The 22831-nt window shown below is 48.5% G+C and overlaps 1 protein-coding gene across 3 annotated transcripts in view; it reads right to left on the reverse strand.

The window, feature by feature from the left end:
• Positions 1-241: 241 nt before the first annotated feature.
• Positions 242-22831, reverse strand: part of LOC8053373 (septin-7) — a 40960-nt gene continuing 18370 nt past the window's right edge. Inside the window, exons 4-11 of one of the 3 annotated variants that reach the window (XM_040216687.3) lie at positions 16135-16252; positions 15980-16072; positions 14585-14681; positions 14248-14299; positions 14074-14184; positions 11965-12100; positions 7082-7245; positions 242-1577 (exon numbers count right to left, since the gene is read on the reverse strand). In XM_040216687.3, the coding sequence (XP_040072621.1) occupies positions 1526-1577; positions 7082-7245; positions 11965-12100; positions 14074-14184; positions 14248-14299; positions 14585-14681; positions 15980-16072; positions 16135-16252 (823 nt within the window). In that variant the 3' untranslated portion in view covers positions 242-1525. The remainder of the gene's footprint in view (positions 1578-7081; positions 7246-11964; positions 12101-14073; positions 14185-14247; positions 14300-14584; positions 14682-15979; positions 16073-16134; positions 16253-22831) is intronic. The other 2 variants (XM_029970759.4, XM_040216698.3) reach the window with 2 other exon arrangements.

Consider the following 22831-nt stretch of genomic DNA (forward strand, 5'->3'; position numbering starts at 1 on the left):
TGGCAGTATCCGAAGCCGTCGACGCCGGGGAAAAGAGGCTCTCCGAACACAACAGTCTGGACCATTGACAGGTTGGGATTCCCATCCTCCGCTGTGCTAGAGGGCCTGCGCTGAATGCCAACGCATTTCGTCGAGAATCAGCATAGCGACAGCGGCGAAGTCGGACATCATTTGTGTGCTTTTTTTTATCTATAGAACCATATTTATAGAGATAACTAATACACTGCTTGTCTTTTCATTATTTTTTATTTGAGTGTTGGGTTGAGCCACGGTATCTAAACAGCGCAAGATCCAAGTCTGTTCATAATTATAAGGCCAAGTACAAAATAATAAAATCAGTATTCTTTGGCCTGGTGAGCAAAATTATTCATTCCGTATTTTTGCACCTTTTTTTTTTTTTTTAGCAATGCAGTGTTTTCTCAGTCCTTTTAGACTGGCGTTAAACATCACTACCACGTTTGTAAAAAAACACTTTGGCGGAATGCTGCTATAAGCACGTATAGGAATGTTGTTTGGCATGGCCGTTAATTCCAACGTGAAGGTCAAGTTAGTCGAACTGAGATAACCAGAAGACGGGCCAAGGGACAATATACAATAAAAAACAAAGGTCTCCGGTAGCAACATATGTATGACAACTTTGTGACCATTGCAGCACCCTCATGATTCTTTGGTAGTAGCAAATGACGGAAGTGTAAAATCTTGCCTCCCATATATGAGAAGGCTGAGGCGACCAGAAGGAAACAAAAACGACTGATTACTGGCACCATTATAGAAGATACCATTGTTCAGGCAATGACAGTACATAGTAAACAAAGGACCCTTCTTCATCCTGAATTGGATAAAGAAGGGTCCCTCTGTGCTTCTCTGGTTACCCATGGAAATATTGTGCCCATCTTACTTTCTCTCTCTTTTTCTGCCTCCCTGAAATCGAGCACAATATGGATGTTGAGGGTACTGATAATACGCATCTTGATTGGCTATACTGCGGTGACTGCAGCCTGTCTTCGAATATCGTATTTACCGACCTATCCTGCTCATAGATCAAACAATATTCTCCAAGTGACAACAAATGACGACACAGAAGCGTGGTATCATGCTGTCGGCTGACGCGATCCTTGCGGTTGGTGCTACAGAAGTCCCGGCAAAAAGTATGAGTAAATGCAAGTGTCGCTGTCGTCGCGGCGTTCCGACTCCTTACTGCCGAACCTTGCGTGGTCCGTCGAGCAACCTGCGGCAGGACAGGCGCCTGTCGCATTCACCGCAGCTGCCTTGACATCGCCAAGATCGCGGCCGGTGAAAACATGATACTTCATTGACGTCATAGTTTGAAAATTGAGAAGCCACGTTTTAGTACGCGGAGATACACCAGTCGGAGAGGCGTTCCTGGCACCATATACGTATACAGCGCTTTAGGACAAAAGACGCAAGCGGGAGGATGTTCCACGGTGATCTGCCTGGGTAGTGTCTAGTACAGTCCTCCAGCTGCAGATACGGCAGCAGCCCCACTTGGAACAATCTTTACTCTTTAAAAGAGTCCCTTCCTTTTTTCCTTGCGCTTTTCTTTCCCTTCCAGTTGTCTGCAAAAGAAAAAAAAAAAAAAGAGGGGGGGGGGGGGGTGAAGGGAGGTATGACACGGCCGTGGTTAGTTTGGCACCCCTTTCGGTCGGTTGGTGTGTAGCAAGCTAATTGTTCCTAACAACAAGGCCGTCGACTTTCTGGTTTCAGCCGAAAACGATCGATAAACATTCGTCGGTGTAAAAAAATACAAAATCGGTTAAAGCAGAGAAGCCCCGATAAACAGCTATTGGGGTTAAGAATACCAAATCGGGTTGAGCAGAAAAGCACTAATCTTTGTGAGTATCGTTTTTAGCTAGGGATGCTTTTGTGAAAACCCTTCCCTTTTAGACTTGAACTTTTTGTTGTTTTATAAGGTCGCTTCCCACATAATCACCGTTTTCAGCGTCTGTCGAAACTATTAGGCCGAAATACACAGATATTAAGCAATAAATAAATACCGGAAAATGTCTACCGACTTTCCATATAAAGGCTAGAAAACCTATGTCCTACCTACAACGTAATAAAAAGCTCCAGAAACAAAGTCACCTTAGCTCCTTCAAACAGCATGCCAAAACAAAACCTCGTGGATAGAAGGCTTTTGTTCAAATATAACTGATGTATAACAGGGTTCGAAGGTACAAGACGCACAAACACCCAGGATATGGGGAAGATCCTTCAGATGAACCTTGAACACTTTACTGTTTCCAATCATGCTATTGACCTCATCGGCTAAAAATGTTTCCATGTGGATCGCTCATCCAATTTACTATTTTTGCGTGGAAATTGCGCATTTTGTTATTTCCAAGATTATATTATTTAGGATCTTAAGAGATACACGAGTCAATTTAGTCTACGGCCATTGCCACGGCGTCGAACAAAATGATTTTTTTTTCAAAAGCGCAATTGTTTTTTGATGATCGAAAAATAAATGTTTACGATTCCAGGGGTGTGACATCTGCGCCAATTGCGTCATTTTGATACAAAACCAATTTTCTGCACCTAGTTGCGCCAAGAACGCAAAATCGGTCGAAATTGCGCCACACTGCGCCAAAGTAACTAAAAAACAAAAAAAAAGTTTGCGGCGACGCTAGATTTAGCGGGAAACGAGAGCTTGGTTGGCAACATTCAATCTCGCCGTAGTAATGTACACGGCACGGGTACAGGGTCGCGCAAGCAACCGCCGGATTCGAAGATTTCAGCTGTTGTACCTTTCTATACATATGATACGTGGTCTTTTACCGATTTTCCTACTATTTTTCGCTGCCATTTGTGACTGCACGCTACCGGTGCGCTGTAGCTCGGTCTCGCTGTCTGGCCGCGGGAGGTACGACGCACAGGCTATCAAGATGAGCAGACCTAGGTATTTCTTTCGTTTTGGATTAAGCCTTTTCTTAAACGTGCTATTGAGCACCTCCATTGTGTAACTGTTCATTCCTGTCCGTAATTTCGTTAAAATGGACGGCGCCGTCGTCGTGAGTACTTTTATCCCCCACGTGCTTCCAGTGCGTGAGCAATCGAATGAATCGGTCACACATCCATATTTAACGTGCATGTGCTGCTTTTTTTCTTTTTGCACAAGGTGTTTTTTTTTCTATTTGAACGTGTTTTCAACTTGCGTCGGATCGATGCCTGGTTGAAATAAACCGTGCTTCCCTGTTGATGCTTTCGAATCACCGCTTTAAAAAGTTTCGCTTTGGCACCAGTTTCTATAAGCTTGTACCTGGTGCCCACCAAACTTTGCAGCAAGCCTGTGTTTCTTGTCCTCATCTATGCACATTAGACTCGAAATTGCCTTTTCCGTTTTGTTTATCTTTTATATTTTATATTGGTGCGTAACGGCGCTGATGAATTATTGGAACCAGGGTGGGAAAAAAATTAAAAAGGAAAAATTACATTTTTTTAAATTTAAATTGCTGATAAGCTGTTCTAACATTTTCTGCTCCTTATCTGCTCCCAACTGTAAGCTTTCGTGCTTCAAAGTTGTTTCAAAATGCATAAACTGCTGCTCCAAAACGAGAATGTTTTGCTTTTAAGCTGCTCCAAAATCCAGATTTTTCTACTCCAAACATTGCTCCAAAACCGTTTTCACCTGTCTCACCCCTGGAATGCTGAAAAAGTTAGGCTGTCTGTCCCTCTTTATTTTCTAAACGTCACAACATTCTCTCGTGTTCCTCAATCGCTTCATTGTTTAAGGTGATGGCGCGCATGAGGAACATGGGCACTGCAATCCGGAATTTTCTCGAAAACTGATGAATGCCTAATATCGAATGAGACTCCTTCCCATTCGTTTTTTGTTCTTACAAAACTGAGAATTAATCTTAAAAGCTCCAGAAGTATTTTGTACAAGGATGACAAGCTGACCAAAAAAAAAAGTAAAAATAACGCGAGGTAAACAGTATAAAATTTAAAAAAATTTGAACGCACACTAAAACATCTGAAACAAGAAAGGCATGACTGCCTTTCTTTATGGAAAATATTTGAGGAACTGATAATTCCTTTTTTTCATTACGAATGTCTTACAAGACGTTTAGCCAAAGGTAAGGTGCATGGCAATCCATGGTGAGACGCATATTTGGCCAAAGGCACTTCTGTGCTTGTCAGTTCTCGAGGCTTTGTGAGGCACCCACAGTAGCCGCTGTCCCCCACAGGCAAAGTGTCAACTGATGCGCGGGCCCAGGTAGCCCGATTCTTCGGGCCAAAAAGGGAAAAAGTGTTGTCTCTCGTAATTTAGGTTTTTAAAGAGTCCTAAGAAGCCAAGGTGGATCCAAACTTGACCTTCATTGGCTAAGATCTGCGTACCTTGGCCATAAATGGTCAAACAAGTGGTATATTTTGGTTCCCCTGCTGGTTAAGCTTCGGTTGAAATGTGACATCTTCGCCTCAATTTTGGCACTTCGGCAATTATGATGCCATTCAAAATAGAGGCATAAAAACGCCAGAAAATGTGCTTTGGCACTAGTGCCTTGAATCAACACCGTATTAGCTTCAAGTTAGGCCACTAGAATTGCCAAGTCTGGGCCAAGTTAAGCGTTTTTCTGGCGCGGTACCAGGGGGTCTTTCTGCCCAGCACCAGTGTTGTCCACTTACTATTTGACATTTTTCCACCCCCCGAAAGTGGGAAAACAGAAGGACAGAACAACACGAGTTGTGATGTCCTGTCCTGTCTCTCACTTTGAGAAAAAAAGCTAGTAAAAAGTTCCTAAATGCAGCAGTTTCTACTGCTGCAATTACCAATTTTTTCTGATCATTCCTATCTTTTTTTGCTATATATTTACAAATTCAAAGGAGTGTCAGATTGTAGAAAGTTAGTACCTGCAACATTTTATACATTTTGTTCTGAAAGTTACAACATTTTACTAGTTATTTGCTACCTCAAACGCGCAACAAATAGTAACAGTAACTGCACGTATCACAAGCTGGAAATGTTGAGCTGGTGACCACCACAGATGCCTGAATTACTGCACCTAGCATACCTGGTGTTCTTTCTATGAAGCATGATTAAAATATTCTTGATAGCGCTAAGTAATTACTAGCTTTTAATTCACACAGTCTAATTATTGTATTTTGGGCAAATAAATGAACGAGTACCTTAAAAGAGTGGCATACATTAAATAAATGAAATATATGCGCAGCCAATGATATATCCAGTTATTATTTGTTATTTCTAGCATTGATGTTTTTAAAACCAGTTGAGTAAACATCACAGCACCGACCTAAAATGTTCGAAAGCTTAAAGAAGGGTCGTCGTGGTAATTTAAATAATCAATAAGAAAAATCACTGACAATACTGCATTTTTAACATAATTCATCAAATCAGTATTAAACGCTAATAATAGATTCATCTACTGTGAAATTTCTGAAAGCATTTCGGTTTAAAACAGCAAGCCAAAACAAGGACAAAGTAAAGACCAGACAGACGCCAGCATGACTATCAACTGAAAGTTTATGTCTTTCTCAGTCTGTTTATTTGCCTGTCACGTGTGTGTGTATATACGGGGAGTGGTGAAAATAAACTTTCAGTTGATAGCCGGTGGCATCGTCTGTTTTGCCTTCACTCTGTCCTTGCATTGTCGCGCTGTTTTAAACCAAGAGGCGTATCAAACAACTCGCACAGAAATTACGATATGAACTATTCCATCGAAAAATTGAAAAGAAATAATAAGTAGAAGTAAAACTTGCTCAAGATGGAAGCTTTGGCGAATCGGTGAGAGTTCGTGCGCGCTGTTCCTACTAATATTTTGTCACCCGCTATGTTTATGCAACAAATGTGAGAGTTACCGGCTAAGTTAAATTCAAAAGTAAAACTGCCATATATAGCGATCGGGTGAACTTGGCATCCTTAGAGGAGAGTGCGTTATTGGTTTGGATGCTGTGTTGTTGTTTGTGTGTTCTTCTCTGGATGCTATGTCCTTGTTTGTGTGTTCTTCTCTGGATGCTGTGTCCTTGTTTGTGTGTTCTTCTGTCTGTATATGTCAGTGCATTGTTTTGTATATTACTGCATGGGCGGTCTGTGTATTTAGAGCTCGAGTGGCGAGGTAAATGCAAGCGGGATAATTCGAACTCTTTTTTTTCCTTGCTTTTTTCAGCACTACTTTTTTCAAGTTACATCAATCAAACTGCGTGGCCCTAGGGGTCGAAACGCAACACGCAACACTGTCGTCTTTCGCAACCGAAGGTATAGGAAAGTTATCTCCTTTTGTGGAGTAATACATCGTACATTTCTGTTCCTCCTTTGCGGAAGAAAGTGCTATTACATTTTTTCGTAGAGTAGTCTTGTTAGAGTTAGTGCCAGTTACAAGCCAAGTGTAATGAAATATACTAGGTTGGTTACTAACGGTTACTAGCTCCTTCAGTTAGTAACGTTACTAACGTGACCGTTACTCCACTGCAGTTACTACGAACCCAGTTATTGTTGTGACAAGCAGTTACAAACTTTTAATTGGTAAGTACTACGAACGTCTGCTTTCTGAGAGTGTGTGTGTCGTGTTGTCCCGTGTTTTTGTTTCCTCAGTCTCAAGGGCTAAAAAATGCAAGCCCTTAAAGGGATACTGAACCAAAGAATTTAGTGTCCATAATAAGTGGCTCACGTTCTTTCCACGAGCCAGCAGCCGCCGGTGTGCGCGAGCACACGCAAAGAAAATGACGTCAAAGACCTCCATTCGCGCTTAACAGGACAGTGAAATGCATGGGCTTCGGGCCAAAGAAGAATAAAGACAGGCTTTTCATCTCTACAAGTGAAAGCTACTTGCTTGTTAGACCATTTAATCGCTTACCTTTTGCAGCAGACATCACTGTGTAGATGAAAAACTTGTCTTTATTCTCCTTTGGTCCGAAACCCATACATTTCACTGTCATCTTAACCGCGAATGGAGGTCTTTGGCGTCATTTTTGTTGCGTGTGCTCGCGCACACCGCGGCTGCTGGCTCGTGGAAAGAACGTGTGCCACTTATTATGGACACTAAATTCTTTGGTTCAGTATCCCTTTAACCAGCTTGTCTGCATCCCTTGTATTCAGTTCTCTTACTCTCTATTGTTGCTGTCCATCGCCAGTTTGCGGAAGACGTCGTCCATGTCACGGTAGCTCAGGTCGAAGGCTGCCTTCTCCCTCTCGAAGTTCCGCCTCTTCTCCTCCAGTTCCAGCTTCTGCTGCTCGAGGCTCTTTTTCATCTGCTCGTGCCTTCGTTGAAGCTGCAAGCACCGCCTTCCGTCACTTTGTGTTCTTACAGTGGTTCACCGTGACATAGTCCACTGGTGGAAACATAAATGCCTACTGCGGCATCGCTGTCACAGAGGCTACAGTTAGGCACATCCCCAGGTCCTATGGGTGTGAGTAGAGAGTTTCTCTTTGACGCTCCCCAGTGAGGTTCTACACCTGGCAACGGGGAGTCTCCGCCTACGTTACGGTGACAGGTCAGGTCTCTTCCACGTAATTATGTCCTTGAGATTCCTTTCCTCAGAACTATACGATTACGTAGAGTATTGGTTCTCAAATGGGGGTCCGCGGACCCTTTGCGGTCCGCGAAGGCATTCTAGGGGTCCGCGAAGCTCTCACTCATCAGTCAAGCCAGGCAATTAAAGTTGTATTTTTCTCATATTGACAATAAACATTTCAATTTTCAGGTGAGTTTTCTCGTGTGAATGTCAATCAGAGAACTCTACTTCACACTAGCCCATAGTTTTATTCGTTTATTAACTAATTTTCATAATTAACCATAACCTTTCCCTTTCCCTCACCAGAAATAGGGTCCTCCATAATATCCGCCAATCCACAAGGGGTCTGCAAACATCAGTGGTTGAGAACCACTGCCGTAGAGTATACACTTACATAGAGTAATACACTTACGTAGTGCAATGCTTACACTGCACGGTTACAAGCACTACCACAAGCTGGGAGGCTGCAAAGCACGCTTTCGCGAAAACCGCCGCCCAACCAACACTGGCGCCAACCCCTGGAGCCCCACCACGGGGGTGCTGGACTCCCTGCGTCGCTGGAAATTCGGCCGGCTCGTCTGCAAGCCCTGCATGCAAGGAGCTCTCGCCAGGCGCTTGAGACCGGCCTGCTCGAAGTCAGCAGCCCATGGGGGCGTCGCGAAAACCGCCGTCGTGAAGTCCGCTGCAAGCCTAAACCTCTCACCCGCTTCAACCGTAACATTAACCCCTTACCCTTGCCCACAAGCTCCATTTAAACCATCATGACCACTTTTTTTAAAACTTTCTCTGTACAATAGACCATTTGCCGTATTCCCAAGCGCCCCGGCCCGGACTCAAAGAATCATGGGAACGGTGTTCCTTCAGCTCCCTAGTGATGGCTAATTTTAAATCACCTCCATGGTTACAAGTCCATGGTTACACAGTTTTTGAGCGTGATTCGAGGTCACCCTGAACAAGCACCTGATATACCCCAAGGGCCTGTCATATCACTTTTAAAATTGCTCGTCAATGTCAGCATTTTTGATACTGTGCATGCCATCCACCTTTCAACCTGGCTGAGCTGCAGAAATCTCTTAAATTATTATCATTCTCGTGATTGTTGTTTGAACAAGAATTGATTAAAAAGCCGATAATTCGCAACAACAAAAACCAGGATTTAGCCCGGAGTCCGCGGAGCTGTTTATAGCCTTTTTAGCGTTTCTAACGTAATATCAGCATGATAATAATGTGACAGACTTCTGCAGCCCATCCAGGTTAAAGGTTGGACAGCATGCACAGTATCAAAAACGCTGACATTGAGGAGAAATATTCAAAGCGATATGACAGGTGATTGGGGTATATCAGGCGCTTGTTCAGGGTGACTTCGAATTACGCTCAAAACCTGCGTAACCAAGGATAGGATTACCAATCACCAAGGGGCTGAAGGAATACCGTTCCCATGATTCTTTTAGCGCGGGCCGGGGCACTTGGGGGATATAGCAAATGGCCTATTCCATCTCACCATCGTCGGACGCCGCGCAGCGGGCCATCATGATATGGGTCACTTGCCTTTCTGTGGCGCTGCGGCTCTCGTGAGCCGAAATCAATCACTATCCCTATTACTATACGTTTGTATAATGTTTTCCATCTACGAGTTTCCCTGCCAATTCTAAATATGTAGGATTTCTTAGTTCCTGGAAGTGCGGTATTTTCTCTTGAAACCTATCCTTTTCGTGACTTGTTTTCGAACGGTTAAAGAACTTAAAGTTAACGAATAATTTTAGGTTGTTTAGCTATAGGGACTGTTCGCAAACATCTTGATTTCATTATCAAAAGTAAACTATTCACTTGTGAGGCTTGTCCCTGTTGTCAATGCTCGCGCTTGACAATCAAGGAGACAAACAAGCTCGCATTACTATCGCTGGAAGTCCAACGTTGCTCACGCTCCAGGAACGCTAAGCACCGCTTTGTGTGTTTTCGAAAGACCTCAGTTACACTGCAGCTAAAAAAGGAAGAAATTCAGAAGGCATGCAATATTTAAATTTTCCAAATGTACCAGGGCACCCCAGAAAAAAACCGATACTTGTCAATCGGGCAGATCATGCTCCATGACGTCGCGGAGTTCAAACTTTTCTGCGTGTACGCTACCGCGCGCTGTAAGTATAAAAATTGGAGAATACCCCGTATAGGGGTATTCTCCACTTTTCATGCACACATGCGGAACGCCCGTATTTACACGGCGGCGCTGCGGTCGTACGGGCTAGAGGATGCGACCGGTTTCGAGCGTTCCGAAGGCCTTCGGCGAGCGGCTTTGGCTTGCGGTTTGGCCTTTTGGCGGTATGGCAGCGCGAAGTGGTTCCCGTTCTGAACTGATCTATACCCCGTGTTTGCTGTCATTTGTGGCCAATGAAGTGTCATGCCCATACCTCGGCAAACCTCACTCATGAGGGCCCTCACTCACCCTCACTCACCCTCATCTTCACAGGTGAGGTGAGGGTGAGTGAGTTTCTGAACCAGGAAAATTCATGAGTGTGAGGGTGAGTGAGGGCGGTGAGGGCCGTGAGGGCGGTGAGGGCCGTGAGGGCCGTGAGGGCCGTGAGGGCGGTGAGGGCCGTGAGGGCCGTGAGGGCCGTGAGGGCCATGCAACTCGGAGCAATTCGAATGCGTTTGAAGCGGCTGCATCCAATCAGGGACGCAAAATTTTCACGTGATACCTCGTGCCGGTGATGATGACACCGAAAGACTTGGTTCTGGTTTGAAATCGATCGTTTTTTTGGAAATAAACTGTTTCAGAAAGGTGCATTAGTATTCTTAACGAGATTTAAATGCATAAAAACACGTTTATAACGCGTAATTGTGTCTAAATAGTGAAAGAAAAATAAAATTTGATGATGACGATGGCAAATTGCAGCAATTCGTTGCTGCGTATGATCGCGGGCGGCCCGTGTTGCTGGTGTTGCGACGTAAAGTTTCTGGGCGAAATTGCCCCATCTGAAGCTGGCCTGAGTGGCGTGAGGGCCATCAGTGCGTGAGGGGTGTGAGGGCCGCAAGGGCGGTGAGGCGCGTGAGGGCGGTGAGTGGCGTGAGGGCGGTGAGTGGCGTGAGGGCCGTGAGGGCGGTGAGGGCCGTGAGGGAGGTGAGTGGCGTGAGGGCTATGAGTGCGTGAGGGCGGTGAGGGCCGTGAGGGCCGTGAGGGCGTTGAGGGCGGTGAGGGCCGTGAGGGCGGTGAGGGCCGTGAGGGCGGTGAGGGCCGTGAGGGCGGTGAGTGGCGTGAGGGCCATGAGTGAGTGAGGGGCGTGAGGGCCGTGAGGGCCGTGAGGGGCGTGAGGGCCGCCGTGAGGGCGGTGAGTGCGTGAGGGCCGTGAGGTTCCGTGAGGGTGAGTGAAGGGCTGAAGGTGAGTGTGACTGTGAGGGTGAGGGTGAGTGAGGGGCTGAAGGTGAGTGTAGCTGTGAGGGTGAGGGTGAGTGAGGGGCTTAGGTGAGTGTGGCTGTGAGGGTGAGGGTGAGTGAGGGCGACCTAAAATGCCGACCTCTGGTCATGCCATATTAGTATTCAATCGCGCAGCAAATGCAATGGGCGCCCTGGCTGCCCGCTTCATACAGCCTATCCAGAACATGCTTTAGTGGCGCCCTCTCGAGCCGTCGACACGGAGTGCGGCAGCAATGATCACTCGTTGAGCTCACAACCCCTTGACTAGTAGTTCACGGCCACTCAAGCAAGCAAGGACGTCATGAAGGAGATTATTATTTTGCTGGTTTTTGTAATTTTAATTTGCCTATAACTTTTAAAATAAAGCGAAATTCGAGAAAAGAAAAGTGTAATTAAGTTACTACGTTCAGTACGCTCTGCTTCGGCGCAAATTAAGAACCAGAAAAAGTTCTTGCAGCGCCGCTTTAAGAATCGAAAGAACTTAAGGCAAGTTGTACCATTCTTGTGAACATTATTGTAATAAAGTGTTTGCAATCGAAATATTATCCACTGAACTTTACGCGACTTTAGTGAAGTTCACAAATAATAAAATTTGTTTTAGACGAAATGCCAGTTCTTAGAAATGCAATATTTGATCACCCTTCCCAAGGCTTTAGCCATTCTAAATTTCCCTGACAGAAAGCGCGACAAAGCTTACAATTACACTTGCTTAGTTTTAATAAATATAATGCATAGAGTGACACCTGAAAATTATGAATCTCTTAACTATACGGGAAGTACTTTATAACACCTCAGTTGCTTACCTTCTATCCTCTTAGGTCATATCTTCGCAGAGGGTAGATAAACCGCGCATAGCGTGATGTGACCATACACTGCAGGTCGCACGTGTAAACCGGCTACGTGAAAGCAATTACAAAATAAATAAAAGGAAACATAGGGCAGTTAACTTTTCTAGGTTTGAAAGGGAAAAAGTAATAGTTTAGCTATTTCTCCACAGGACATAAGGCGGGTGTTTGATTTGACTAGAGTTAAGGGACAAACAGCCGGTAAAGAAGAGAGATGCTCACGTCTGATTCGGACTCCCTGAGCTTGTGCATCTTCTCGCGGACCTTCATCTCAAAGACTTGCTCCATCTCTTTTTCCATGCGCTGCATCTTGGCCTCATGCTCCTTCTTCTCCTCTTCTATCTGGGCCAAGGGGTTCCTGTAGGGTACGCAGGAGGCCACGTATACGAGGAATCGCTTAGCCACCAACCTTCAGAGACCCGCCGTGCCTTCCATGAGCCCCAGAGGTACCCACGTGTCGCCCAATTTTAACAAGAAACACCATCCCCGCCGTATCCTAACTCTCGTTGCAACTGACACGAGCAGTGTTTCTCACTAGGCTGTGAAAAGCTGCGCCTGAAAACTTCTCGAAGAAAGCGACACATTATAGGGAATTCAATTCCAGGCATGCCCAAGAAATTATTTTTTATTTAATTTATTTGCTTCCAAAAAATGTTACCGTTTGTTAGATATTTCTAATTTTTACGTTTCTTGTGTCGTGTGCGAATTAAGAAAAAAAAACATATACCACAGATTCCATCATATGTATTTCAAAAGAAAGGCACGGATATGGCTCAGCCAACCATGTTCGTACCCAGAGGCTGGCAGAGCCATAGCAGTCTCTGCATGCATGCATGCAAGTTGCTTTCAACTATGACTGTTAAAGCAAGGGCGGCGGATACGGTAGGCTTGGCGCCAAAGACGATATCTGTTTTGTGGCGAAAGCTACCCTTCCCTTCACAAAGAGCAAGAATAACTGTCTTGCTAAAAACCCCTTGCAGAGCATTCAAGAAGCCGTTCCAAGGCATGAACAAGACGGGAAGAAAGTCATAATAGGGAGTATCTGTACGCGATTCAAATGAGATGTAGAAACGCCGAAACGCTGCTGATGCAGACGACAGAACGCCAGCGTCTCAACTGCTTTCAAAATTTCAACTCCACGTAATTTGTTTAGTAGCAATTGGATGGCGCTACTAAGCCCTAGCCGTCGTCCGGGATTGGGCAGAGGGTCACACTAGAGTTCCTGTATAGGCTCCCTACGGGAGCCAGAGTTGCGCATTTGTTTTCCCCGCGCCGCCACGCCGCTATTCGCCGAGATCTCACCACGTGAGGAGCAAAGCATCCGGTGGCGTGCAAGAAAGCCACCTCTACGGTCGCTCCGCCGACGCAGAGCCGTATATGTAGAGAGTTTGGTCAATGGGAGGCGCGGGCAGAGCCAGGGCGTGCACCAGACTCGGAAAGAGGGCTTGGCGTGCTCTCTTGACCAACCAGAAGCCGAAAAGAATCCCCTAGCGGTGGTAGCGAGAAACAGTTCTGATCAAAGGTCTATGTTCGTATATGGTTTTAACAAGCGCGTAAGAGTGAAGTGTAGTAACTCTTTGTGGTTGAAAATAGGGTGCACGTGTTGTTTTCATCATGATCATGCAGAAAGATGTAAGAAACGAATCCGCCGCTCAACTCTGTTTTGCTCGGACAGAGTGTGACCGCTCGGACGGCAGATTCCCGGCCCTCGACGCTTGGCGGACGGATTATGTCGATCGTTCCGCTAGTCGCACTCCTCCACCATCATTTTGGTTGAGCGTGATTGAAACATCACGTGTACTATATTTTCAGTCATCCAGAGTTACTCTAATGCAGTTATCAGGTTTGCTGCTCCCGACCACCGCCAGGGTAATATTTCCGGCTTCTGGTTGGTCACATTTGAATTTCTGAAGACGCTTTGGAACACGCCCAGCCCGCTTTCAGCCAATGGCACCTCCTCATTTGTCTCCTACACTTCCCAACGAATGGCCAAACTCTCTACATATACGGCTCTGCGCCGACGTTTCTCTTGCCCCGGCGTATGTTTCCCTGCTTTCCGCCTCCTTTTACTCCTCTCCTGTTTTCCATGCGCGGCGGCGCGCGCTGCGCCGCTATTCGCCAAATTTAGTCACGCGAGGAGCAAAGCATCCAGCTCGTGCGGGAAAGACGGCGCTACGGCCACGCGCCGAGGCTGAATGCGCAACTCTGCTACCGTAGGTAGCTGTACAGGAACTCTAGGTCACACCCAACGCATCGCACATAGTACCTCTATTGGAGTTTACAAATGGTGTAACCCACAAAAAGGACGTCCTGGTTCGAGGGGGAACTCACTTGTTGGACCTGCCGGATTCCGCCGCGCCACCCATGCCACCCAGGTTACGGCACCGATAGTTCTCGTAATGTACATTGTTGGTGATGTCTTTGAGGTCCTGCATATGCGTCCTATACGGAAAAGGGTCATCAGCTACACAGCTTTCCCGTCACCCGAAGGACCGCTGGGCTCACCTGATCAGCATGTTGCGCAGGGCAAGGTAGTCACAGTGCTCCATGTTTTCAACTGCAAGCCCGAGAAACACGGCATACCAACGGTACTAGATGACAAGGCCGTAAAGCAACATTTGCCCCGTCACGTACTGGAGGCCAGCGCGGGGCACAGATCAGAGCTGAGTGCCGCGTAAGTGTTCGGCTGCTTCTCGTGTCCTCGCTAATTAAACACGAGTCTCTGCATAACGCTGACGCAGCACTCATGTCCAAGCGGTGTCTCGGACTGTCCTTCGTTGAGTAAAGTGGAAAATGTGGATCTATGGCGTAGTTGTTTAGGCGATGCTGGACTGACACCTACCCTCAGCGACGCCCCAGGGGTACTTGCGACCGCGCACTCGCTTGCCGTTCACTTCCACCACGGTATTGCTGCCCACCACCGCAAAAGGCACCCTCTCCTGGGAAAGACGGACATTGCGTCACCTGAGATGGATAATGTTCCGGAGCTCTCTCGGTTTGAGTTACATTTGGGGACAGTTCTCGTTTATCGCATCATTATACCTGGACACAGAGAGCAACGTGAATTCGTGCACAATACAAACACCAAATGGTGAGTGTCGGAGCTCATTAGCTACCATTTTTGGACTGAGTTACCTTCTCATTTGCCTTTATACTCACTTCAAGACAGCATTGAAACGAGCCTATTGATCCACATGGAAAGCTAAATGAACAAAGCCCTGCCTGCTCAGCGTTTCTACAAATTAAGTTATGTCACAGGGAACAGTGAACAACTTGAAAAGATCACTACGAAAAGAAGGTACTGAGAACATTGGCAGAGGAGATTCCTCCAAGGCTCAGACAATGCAACTTCCAGTGTATGTTCTTGGAAGATTAAAAGTAACAACGAATACGAATGCTGTACAGAAGAAATTCGTGTTTTACCCTTTCAAACGCTATGTACACAGATGTGTACATCTCAACCCCTCGCTTTTTCATTTCTGAAATATATTGCATATTGAGTCATTTTCACAATTTTAGCCCAATTCAATACTTTATGTCTGGCCCCTAAAGTTCGTAAAGAAAATTTTTGTGAAACTTTTCTTTACAGACAAGAGTGAAAAAAATTGTTTCCACAATAAATAGCGAGCTTCATTGCATACCATAGCCTTTTAAACAATGACCAAAGCACATGCTTGAAGTTCATTCAACAACAAGCTCACCGGCGAGCATACTGTTCTTTTCCTTAAAATAAATATCCTTAAAGCAGAGACTTGTGAGAAAACGCATTCCCCAGCTTCCAGCGACCAAGAACGCGGTGATGACAAGCCGTTTGATTAAAATAAATAAAATGTTCGGACCCTAGCGAATTACAGTGCACACGAACAAGCCTACGGACGTATGCTTCTTAAACTGACGAAAAAGTCTTCAACGATATGAAAACCCTATACGACGTGGCAGTTTAAGTCGGCTGTGCTGGATTTGTTTTGGAAAGGCCAAAATTGATTGAAATAGAAAAATTAAAAAAAAAATAGATTGGTTAATTTTTGGTTTAGAAATGGTTAAGGTACCTGTGGCCAAACTTTGTGTAGCACCACCATACAAACTAGAGCATTCAGTGAGTCTTTCATACTGTGAGAGACTTCCCACGTTCCTAGATAATACGCATGTGCACCAGCATTCACCGTCCCCCCAGGAAAGCGCGTTTTGTCTCTTGCAGCTGCGGTGCCTTGCTGCATAAGCTGGGACCTGTGCTCACCCTGAGGGGCTTCTGGCGCTTGTTCTCTTCCTCGTCCTCGCAGTCGGGAAACTCGTAGAGCCGGATCTTGTGCTGCGTCACCTCGTTCAGAATCTGCAACAAACGGGAAACTGATATACGCCCGGCTGCAGAAGGGTCTCCGCCCCGATGCTCACGGTCCTCTTAAAGAGGCTGCACTCCTCGGGTGTCATGGTGTCCGCCTTGGCAACCACGGGAATGATGTTCACCTTGTCGTGCAGACGTTTCATAAACTCTATGTCCAGGGGCTTCAGCCTGCGTCAAGAGCAACAAAGCAACAAAGGCTTCAAAACTGGGCTGGGACTTTGTAAATAGGCGTGCGTGGGGGACCGGATTGCAGCGGACGCACGCAGGCCGAAGGAGTCGCGCCAATATCACTTATACAACAAGCATGCACCTTCCCTCCTCTAACTTCATTACTATACGGGTACATACTGAGAGAAATGAGAAGCTTAGAGAGCGCAGGGACGCAAGTACACCGAGCTCTAGTTTGGATGATTAGTGGTATAGGTCGTCATGGCATGCTTGAAAGATTTCCTCTCGCAGGCTGGCCGGAACAACCAGCAGCCAGGCAGTGTTGCTCGTTCCGAAGTTCTTCTTGAAGAGCACGCCTCGCCGCAGAACGAAGCTTGGCAGGTCTCGGACCAAGACTCGCGGAACTTAACTTCCTTGACCTTCAAGGTGGTCCATCACGGCGCGAAGTTCGGGGTCGTCTCGTTGAAGTGCTCCCATGTCAGTATCCGTAAGTGCTCCGAGAAAACGATCGTCATCGTCGTCGTCGGTGCTCTCGGGTGGAGATTCGATTGGTACCCCAGACAAACAATCGGCGTCATTATGCTTGCGGCCAGACTTATGCGCAATGGTTACGTCAAATTCTTGCAGTCGAAGGCTCCAGCGAGCGAGGCGTCCTGACGGGTCCTTAAGGTTGGCGAGCCAACAGAGAGCGTGGTGGTCCGTGACAACGCGGAACGGGATCCCGTACAGGTACGGACGGAACTTGGTTAACGCCCAGACGACAGCGAGACACTCCTTGTCGGTGGTTGAGTAATTTTTCTCTGCCTTGGACAGTGCCCGGCTTGCGTAAGCGGTCACCCTCTCTGCTCCGTCTTGTCTTTGGACGAGTACCGCGCCGAGCCCGGCGTTGCTGGCGTCCGTGTGAACTTCCGTTTCCGCTGATGGATCGAAGTGTCCGAGAATGGGGGGAGACTGGAGTCTTTCCTTCAGTTCGTTGAACGCCTGTTCTTGCTCCTCCCCCCACTGGAAGTTCACGTCGTCCTTCGTCAGATGTGTGAGCGGTGCAGAAATGTTGGCGAAATCGCGAACGAAACGCCTGTAGTATGCGCACAGCCCAAGAAATCTTCGCACGGCCTTCTTGTCTGATGGCTTCGGAAATTCGGCAACAGCGGATGTCGTTGCAGGGTCAGGACTTACACCTTGAGCACTCACGACATGGCCCAGGAATTTGAGCTCGCCGTAAGCGAACCGACAATTTGACGGCTTCAGTGTCAGTCCGGCATTCTGGATAGCCTGTAGCACGGCTCGCAGGCGTCTCAGGTGCTCGTCGAAGTTGCTGGCGAATACCACGACGTCGTCGAGATAGACGAGACAACTTTGCCACTTCAAGCCGGAAAGAACGGTGTCCATTACGCGCTGGAACGTCGCCGGTGCTGTGCATAGTCCGAACGGCATAACATGTAAGTTCGTACAGCCCGTCCGGCGTGACGAAGGCAGTCTTTTCACGATCTCGTTCGTCCACCTCGATCTGCCAGTACCCACTCTTCAGGTTCATCGACGAAAAGTATCGGGCGTGGCGCAGCCGGTCCAGGGTGTCGTCGATGCGTGGCAGCGGGTAGACGTCCTTTTTTGTTACGGCGTTAAGTCGGCGATAGTCCACGCAGAACCGAAGGGTCCCGTCTTTCTTTTTCACCAGGACTACCGGTGAAGCCTACGGACTCCTTGAGGGCTGAACAATGTCGTCATCGAGCATTTCTTGGACCTGCTTCTGAATGACTTCTCTTTCTTTGACAGAGACACGGTACGGCGACCGATGAACAGGAAGCGCGTTGTCTTCAGTGACAATTCGGTGTTTCGCAACGGTCGTTTGGCGCACCTTTGACGACGTGGAGAAGCACTCATTGAACTCGGCGAGTAGGTCACTAAGTTGTCGTCGTTGTGGGGTAGGCAGGGTTGGATCGATGTCAAACTGCGAAGGCAGCGTTGTCTTGGGTGGCCACGAAGAGAGGTTTTCTGATATTCCGGCGATTGCGGCTGAGTCCGGGAGTTCCTCCGCGTGACCCACGGCGGTGCCTCTCGTAAGGTGCTGGGCCTCCTGTCGGAAGTTCGTTACGAGTGCGACAGTGTGTCCGTCTTGGAGCTCCGTGACGCCTCTTGCGATGCCGATCCCTCTTCCTAGAAGCAACTGGAGGTTTCCTTCGAGCGAAATGTCGCAGCAGAAAGTCTCATCGACCCCGACGGGTACGAAAACACTTGACCGCGGTGGTAGGTTCACGTGGTTTGCGAGGACTCGTACCGCGGATAACGTCGCTTTGGGGTCCTCCTGTGGTGGAGCAGGTTTTCGTAGCGTCAGCCGGTTTGCTCCGAGGTCGATGACGGCGCCATACTCGCCGAGAAAGCCCATTCCGAGGATAATGTCCCTCGAACAGTCTTGCAGAACGACGAACTTGACAGGGCACGCCTCACCGTGGATCTCGACGCGAGCACTGCATCTCCCGACCGGCGTGATGAGGTGCCCTCCGGCGGTTCGTATTTGAGGTCCATCCCACGGCGTCGTGACTTTTCGAAGACGGCGGGAGAGCCTCCCACTCAAGACTGAGTAGTCTGCTCCGGTGTCCACGAGTGCTGATGCGTCGTGGCCGTCGATAACAACGTTTAGGTTGTTGGACACCGATGCAGAAGCTTCGTTGCGATGCGTGGCGTCGGGAGAGTGGGAGCGCTCCGTCGTTCTTGGAGGCTCTTTACGTCGGTCGTCTTCGGCAACTCCACCTCCAGGGGTTGCCGCGCCTAGTTTCCCCGGCGAGGAGCGAGGGGTGACAGGCTTTCACGTCGGGGTCGGTGCATCGGCGAAGCCGGACGTCATGGCGATGGCGACCGGAACTCTCGGCGGGAGGCAGGCTCGGGGGACTGAGGTCGTCGAAGGTACTCGTCGATCTCCCGAGGGCGTTCACCGTAACGGGGGCGTGGGTCATTCGGGTGGAACCCCCGCAGCCCGAGTCGCCGGTATGGGCATTGGCGGTAGGTGTGGTTCGCTTCCCCGCAGTGGAAACACAAAGGACGTCGGTCGGGTGTTCGCCACACGTCGGTCTTCCGAGGTGCGCGGGGCTCCTGGCCGGCGTACTGGACCTGGTCGTCGCGGTGGCGGTCGTGCTGCGGCGCAGGAGATCGACGTCGGGGCGGAGCGACATAGGCTCGAGGAGGAGGTGGTGGCCTTCGGGCCACTGCGGCGTAGGTCAGGCTGGGCTCCTCCGGTGCTGCTACGATGACAGGAGTCTCCGCCTGGAAGGCTCGGTGGACCACCTCTCGTACGACTTCGGCGAGTGAGAGAGAAGACGGGCTATCTGCAGCAGGTAGGATCTTCCGGAGCTCTTCCCGGACGATATCCCGGACGATCTCCCGGAGGTTGTCGACACCGTTGGTATTCGGGTCCAGTAGGGAAGCTGTGACGGTTGGAGCAGTAGGCGCGCCGGCGAGTCGGTGGTAGTGGCTTGCTCGGGCCGTCAGTGCGCGCTCGATGTTGGTGGCTTCACTGACAAAACCATCGACGGTCGTCGGGGGATTCCGAACCAGGCCACCGAAAATTTCTGCCTTGACGCCTCGCATGAGGATTCGAAGTTTCTTTTCCTCTGTGGCCTCCGGGTCGGCTCGGGCGCTTAGACGCAGGACATCCTCCACGAAGCCGGTGATGCTCTCGTTGGAACCTTGAGTCCTGGTACGCAGTAAGTCTTCGGCTCTCTCTCGGTGGTGCTGGTTGACAAATGTCGCCTTCAGCTGGCTCTTGAAAATGTTCCAGGATGTCAATGAAGACTCGTGATTTTCGTACCAGCTTCTGGCAGTCCCCTCGAGCGAGAAATACACGTTTTGCAGCCGTTGCTCGTTGGTCCAGCTATTGTGGGGGGCGACGCGTTCGAATTGGTCGATCCAATCTTCAACGTCTTCGTGGAGTTCGCCGTGGAACGGAGCCGGTGTCCGAGGAGCGACAGGTAGGTAGACGACGGCAGGAGCGGCGGGGGTCTGCGACTGGTTGGCCATCGTCGGCTGCCTGGTCCTGGGTGGTAGAAGTCCGTACTCCGGCTTTAGCCCTTGGGTGCGGCGACTTGATCGAGTCTCGATCTGGTCTTCGTTGGGTCCTAAGGAGCTTGGGTTCGGACTTGTACTGCGGGAACTCGGAGGGCTGCGCTGCACGGACATGCGGTACCCAGCACCTCCACCAGAATGTCACGGGTGGTGAGTCGTGACCAATAAACAAGAAATAAACAGAAATAAATAAACGTTTAATGTGGCGAACTTGTGCCAAAAATAAAGAAGGAAACAGAAGAAAGCAGAGCGTCGCGGGCGTCGAAGTCGGCGTGTCAGCAGAATCGAGCGCTGGGGCGAGACTGACTCGATTAGGTCGCGGACGGCCTCTTATCAAGAGTGAGTCACTATCTCAAAGATTCGGCGGAGAAGGTTCGAGTGTAGTGCGCTCAGGGCGAGAATGAACACGCACTTTCCAGAACAAGAAAGCAGGAATAAAGGATGGAAGTTACACCTGGAACAAGAATAAACGAGAACGTTCTAGAGCTCCGTGACCGAGCGTTGATTTCCCGGCACCAGCGCGCGGCAATATTATAGTGTCGGCTGAAATTTGGGAAGGGGGGGGGGGGGGGGGGGGCGGTGCTGAAACATTATAAGTTTTTGCAACTGGCAACGGCAGTTCACAAGAGGGTTCGGCATGATGGTCCTCGGTGATAGTGGAGACCCCCAACCCTCTTCGGCCTAGCAGGTAGCTTTAACCAGCTTCAACCGACCCCAATTAACCTTTACCCTAAACCACAGCTTAATCCGCTCGCCGGATGAATTGGCCCTCTCCTTGCGTTAACAGAAATGCACAACTTTGGTGGAAATCAGCTCGTCCAACGACGTTTCATCGACAGGTCGTTTAGTTGGCATGCAACATCTGTATCCGCGATATAGAGCAAGCACATCGGCAAATTTTTGCAGACGCTTTAAAGGGGCCGTCAACGCCTCTTGATAAAACCTCCGCACGGCGCAAGCATACGGTGAAGGAATAGATTTGTAATATCAGATAGCAATCATGAAACGCGTATATAAAATAAAAACGCTTTCATTACTTTCCAGCAACTCATACCTCTAAAACAGTTGTGACAAATAAGCAGCGGTCATTGTTCACTCACAGGTGGAATAAATTGAGTGTATCTTGGATTAAAATAGATGGGTTTCTTTTCATTCTTTGTTTCCTTATTAATACTGTCAATCTCTTTCGACATTGTTACAGGAGTGGATGAAACATAATGTCACACAGGTTGCACTTGCTGCAATAACTGGGAACAGGAATCTAAAAAGTTAGTAGTACTTACAACATCAGGATCGCTAAACTCGTCGAGTAAAACTTTGTGCCCGAAGTTTGCGGAACGCTCTAATTGGGTTGTCGCGACGCTGACGTCGCGCGGAGCGAGGTGTCAATCATTTGAACGCTCATTTCTTTGAGAGAGGCAGAATGTATACTCCGTTTCACATGTTCTACCACAGCGAAGGCTAGAAGCGCGAGCTCATATCGTTGGCAGCTGCCCTTGGTGCACGAGAGCTTGTGCCTCCGAAGTGTGCCATAGAGCAAGGAGCTCGCGCTTGTAGCCTTTCCTGCGGTACAACACAAGGTGAAATAGAGTATAGCAAAGTTCATGGAGGCGCGCGTGCAGCGCGTGAGGGGCGCGAGGAGCCCGCTGATTGAACGGCTTTGCCGTTGACGTAGCTCCCGTTTGTCCCTACATCCCTACGCCAAACTAAAATTAATGCTTAGCTGACTGTCCATAGGCGGCCTGCTGACGCTCCAAATCCCTTCAAAGTTTGTGTAAAAAAAAAGTCATTAGAAACTTCGTTTGTCGAAGTTGTCGCTGACGTCACAGTGACGTTTCCGAACTTTGCGAGAGCCGTGATTTGGGCTCGAGATCTTCGCTTCAGATCGAGGCGAAGTTAAACTTAGTCAACACGGCGGTGCCGTACGCTGTGGCCAAGCTTATCTTCCGCCGCCGTCGGCGTCGCTACCGAGACCACCGGGGACGCCCTTCAACTCCCCGACGACAACTTTCGGCGACAGTACCGGCTATCGAAACCCGTTGTGCGTTGATTTTGCGACGAGCTTCGTTCGGCACCCGGACTTCGAGGTGGCGGGCAATCACGTCTACCATGACCGTGGAACCACAAGTTCTCTGCGCGCTCCGGTTCTTCGGAACCGGTAGCTTTCAAGGCATGGTGGCGACTGACGAGTACCTAGCTGTCAGTCTCCCACATGACTGTGAGCCGGGCTGTCAGAGTTTTTGCTGGTGCCATCGTTTTTTCTGTAATATCCGAAGAGGTACTAATAAGCTGTTACACAATTCAGAATGTTGGAAAACAAAAAAAGAACCGGGGTAATTCTTGGATAGGCTGGAGTCTCCCGGCAGCCGGCAGAATTATTTCCCTGAAATTCTACTGGCAGTCGTCACTCATTGGCGGTCCAATCAGTTCATCGAACGAGGTGTCATCGACAGATCGTTTCATCGGCACACGATGTAATCATATGAAAGAGATTTTCTTCCGTTAGAGGTATATACACATATT

Source organism: Ixodes scapularis, unplaced genomic scaffold, assembly GCF_016920785.2.
Source record: "Ixodes scapularis isolate PalLabHiFi unplaced genomic scaffold, ASM1692078v2 PGA_scaffold44__24_contigs__length_19508400, whole genome shotgun sequence".
NCBI lineage: Eukaryota > Metazoa > Arthropoda > Arachnida > Ixodida > Ixodidae > Ixodes > Ixodes scapularis.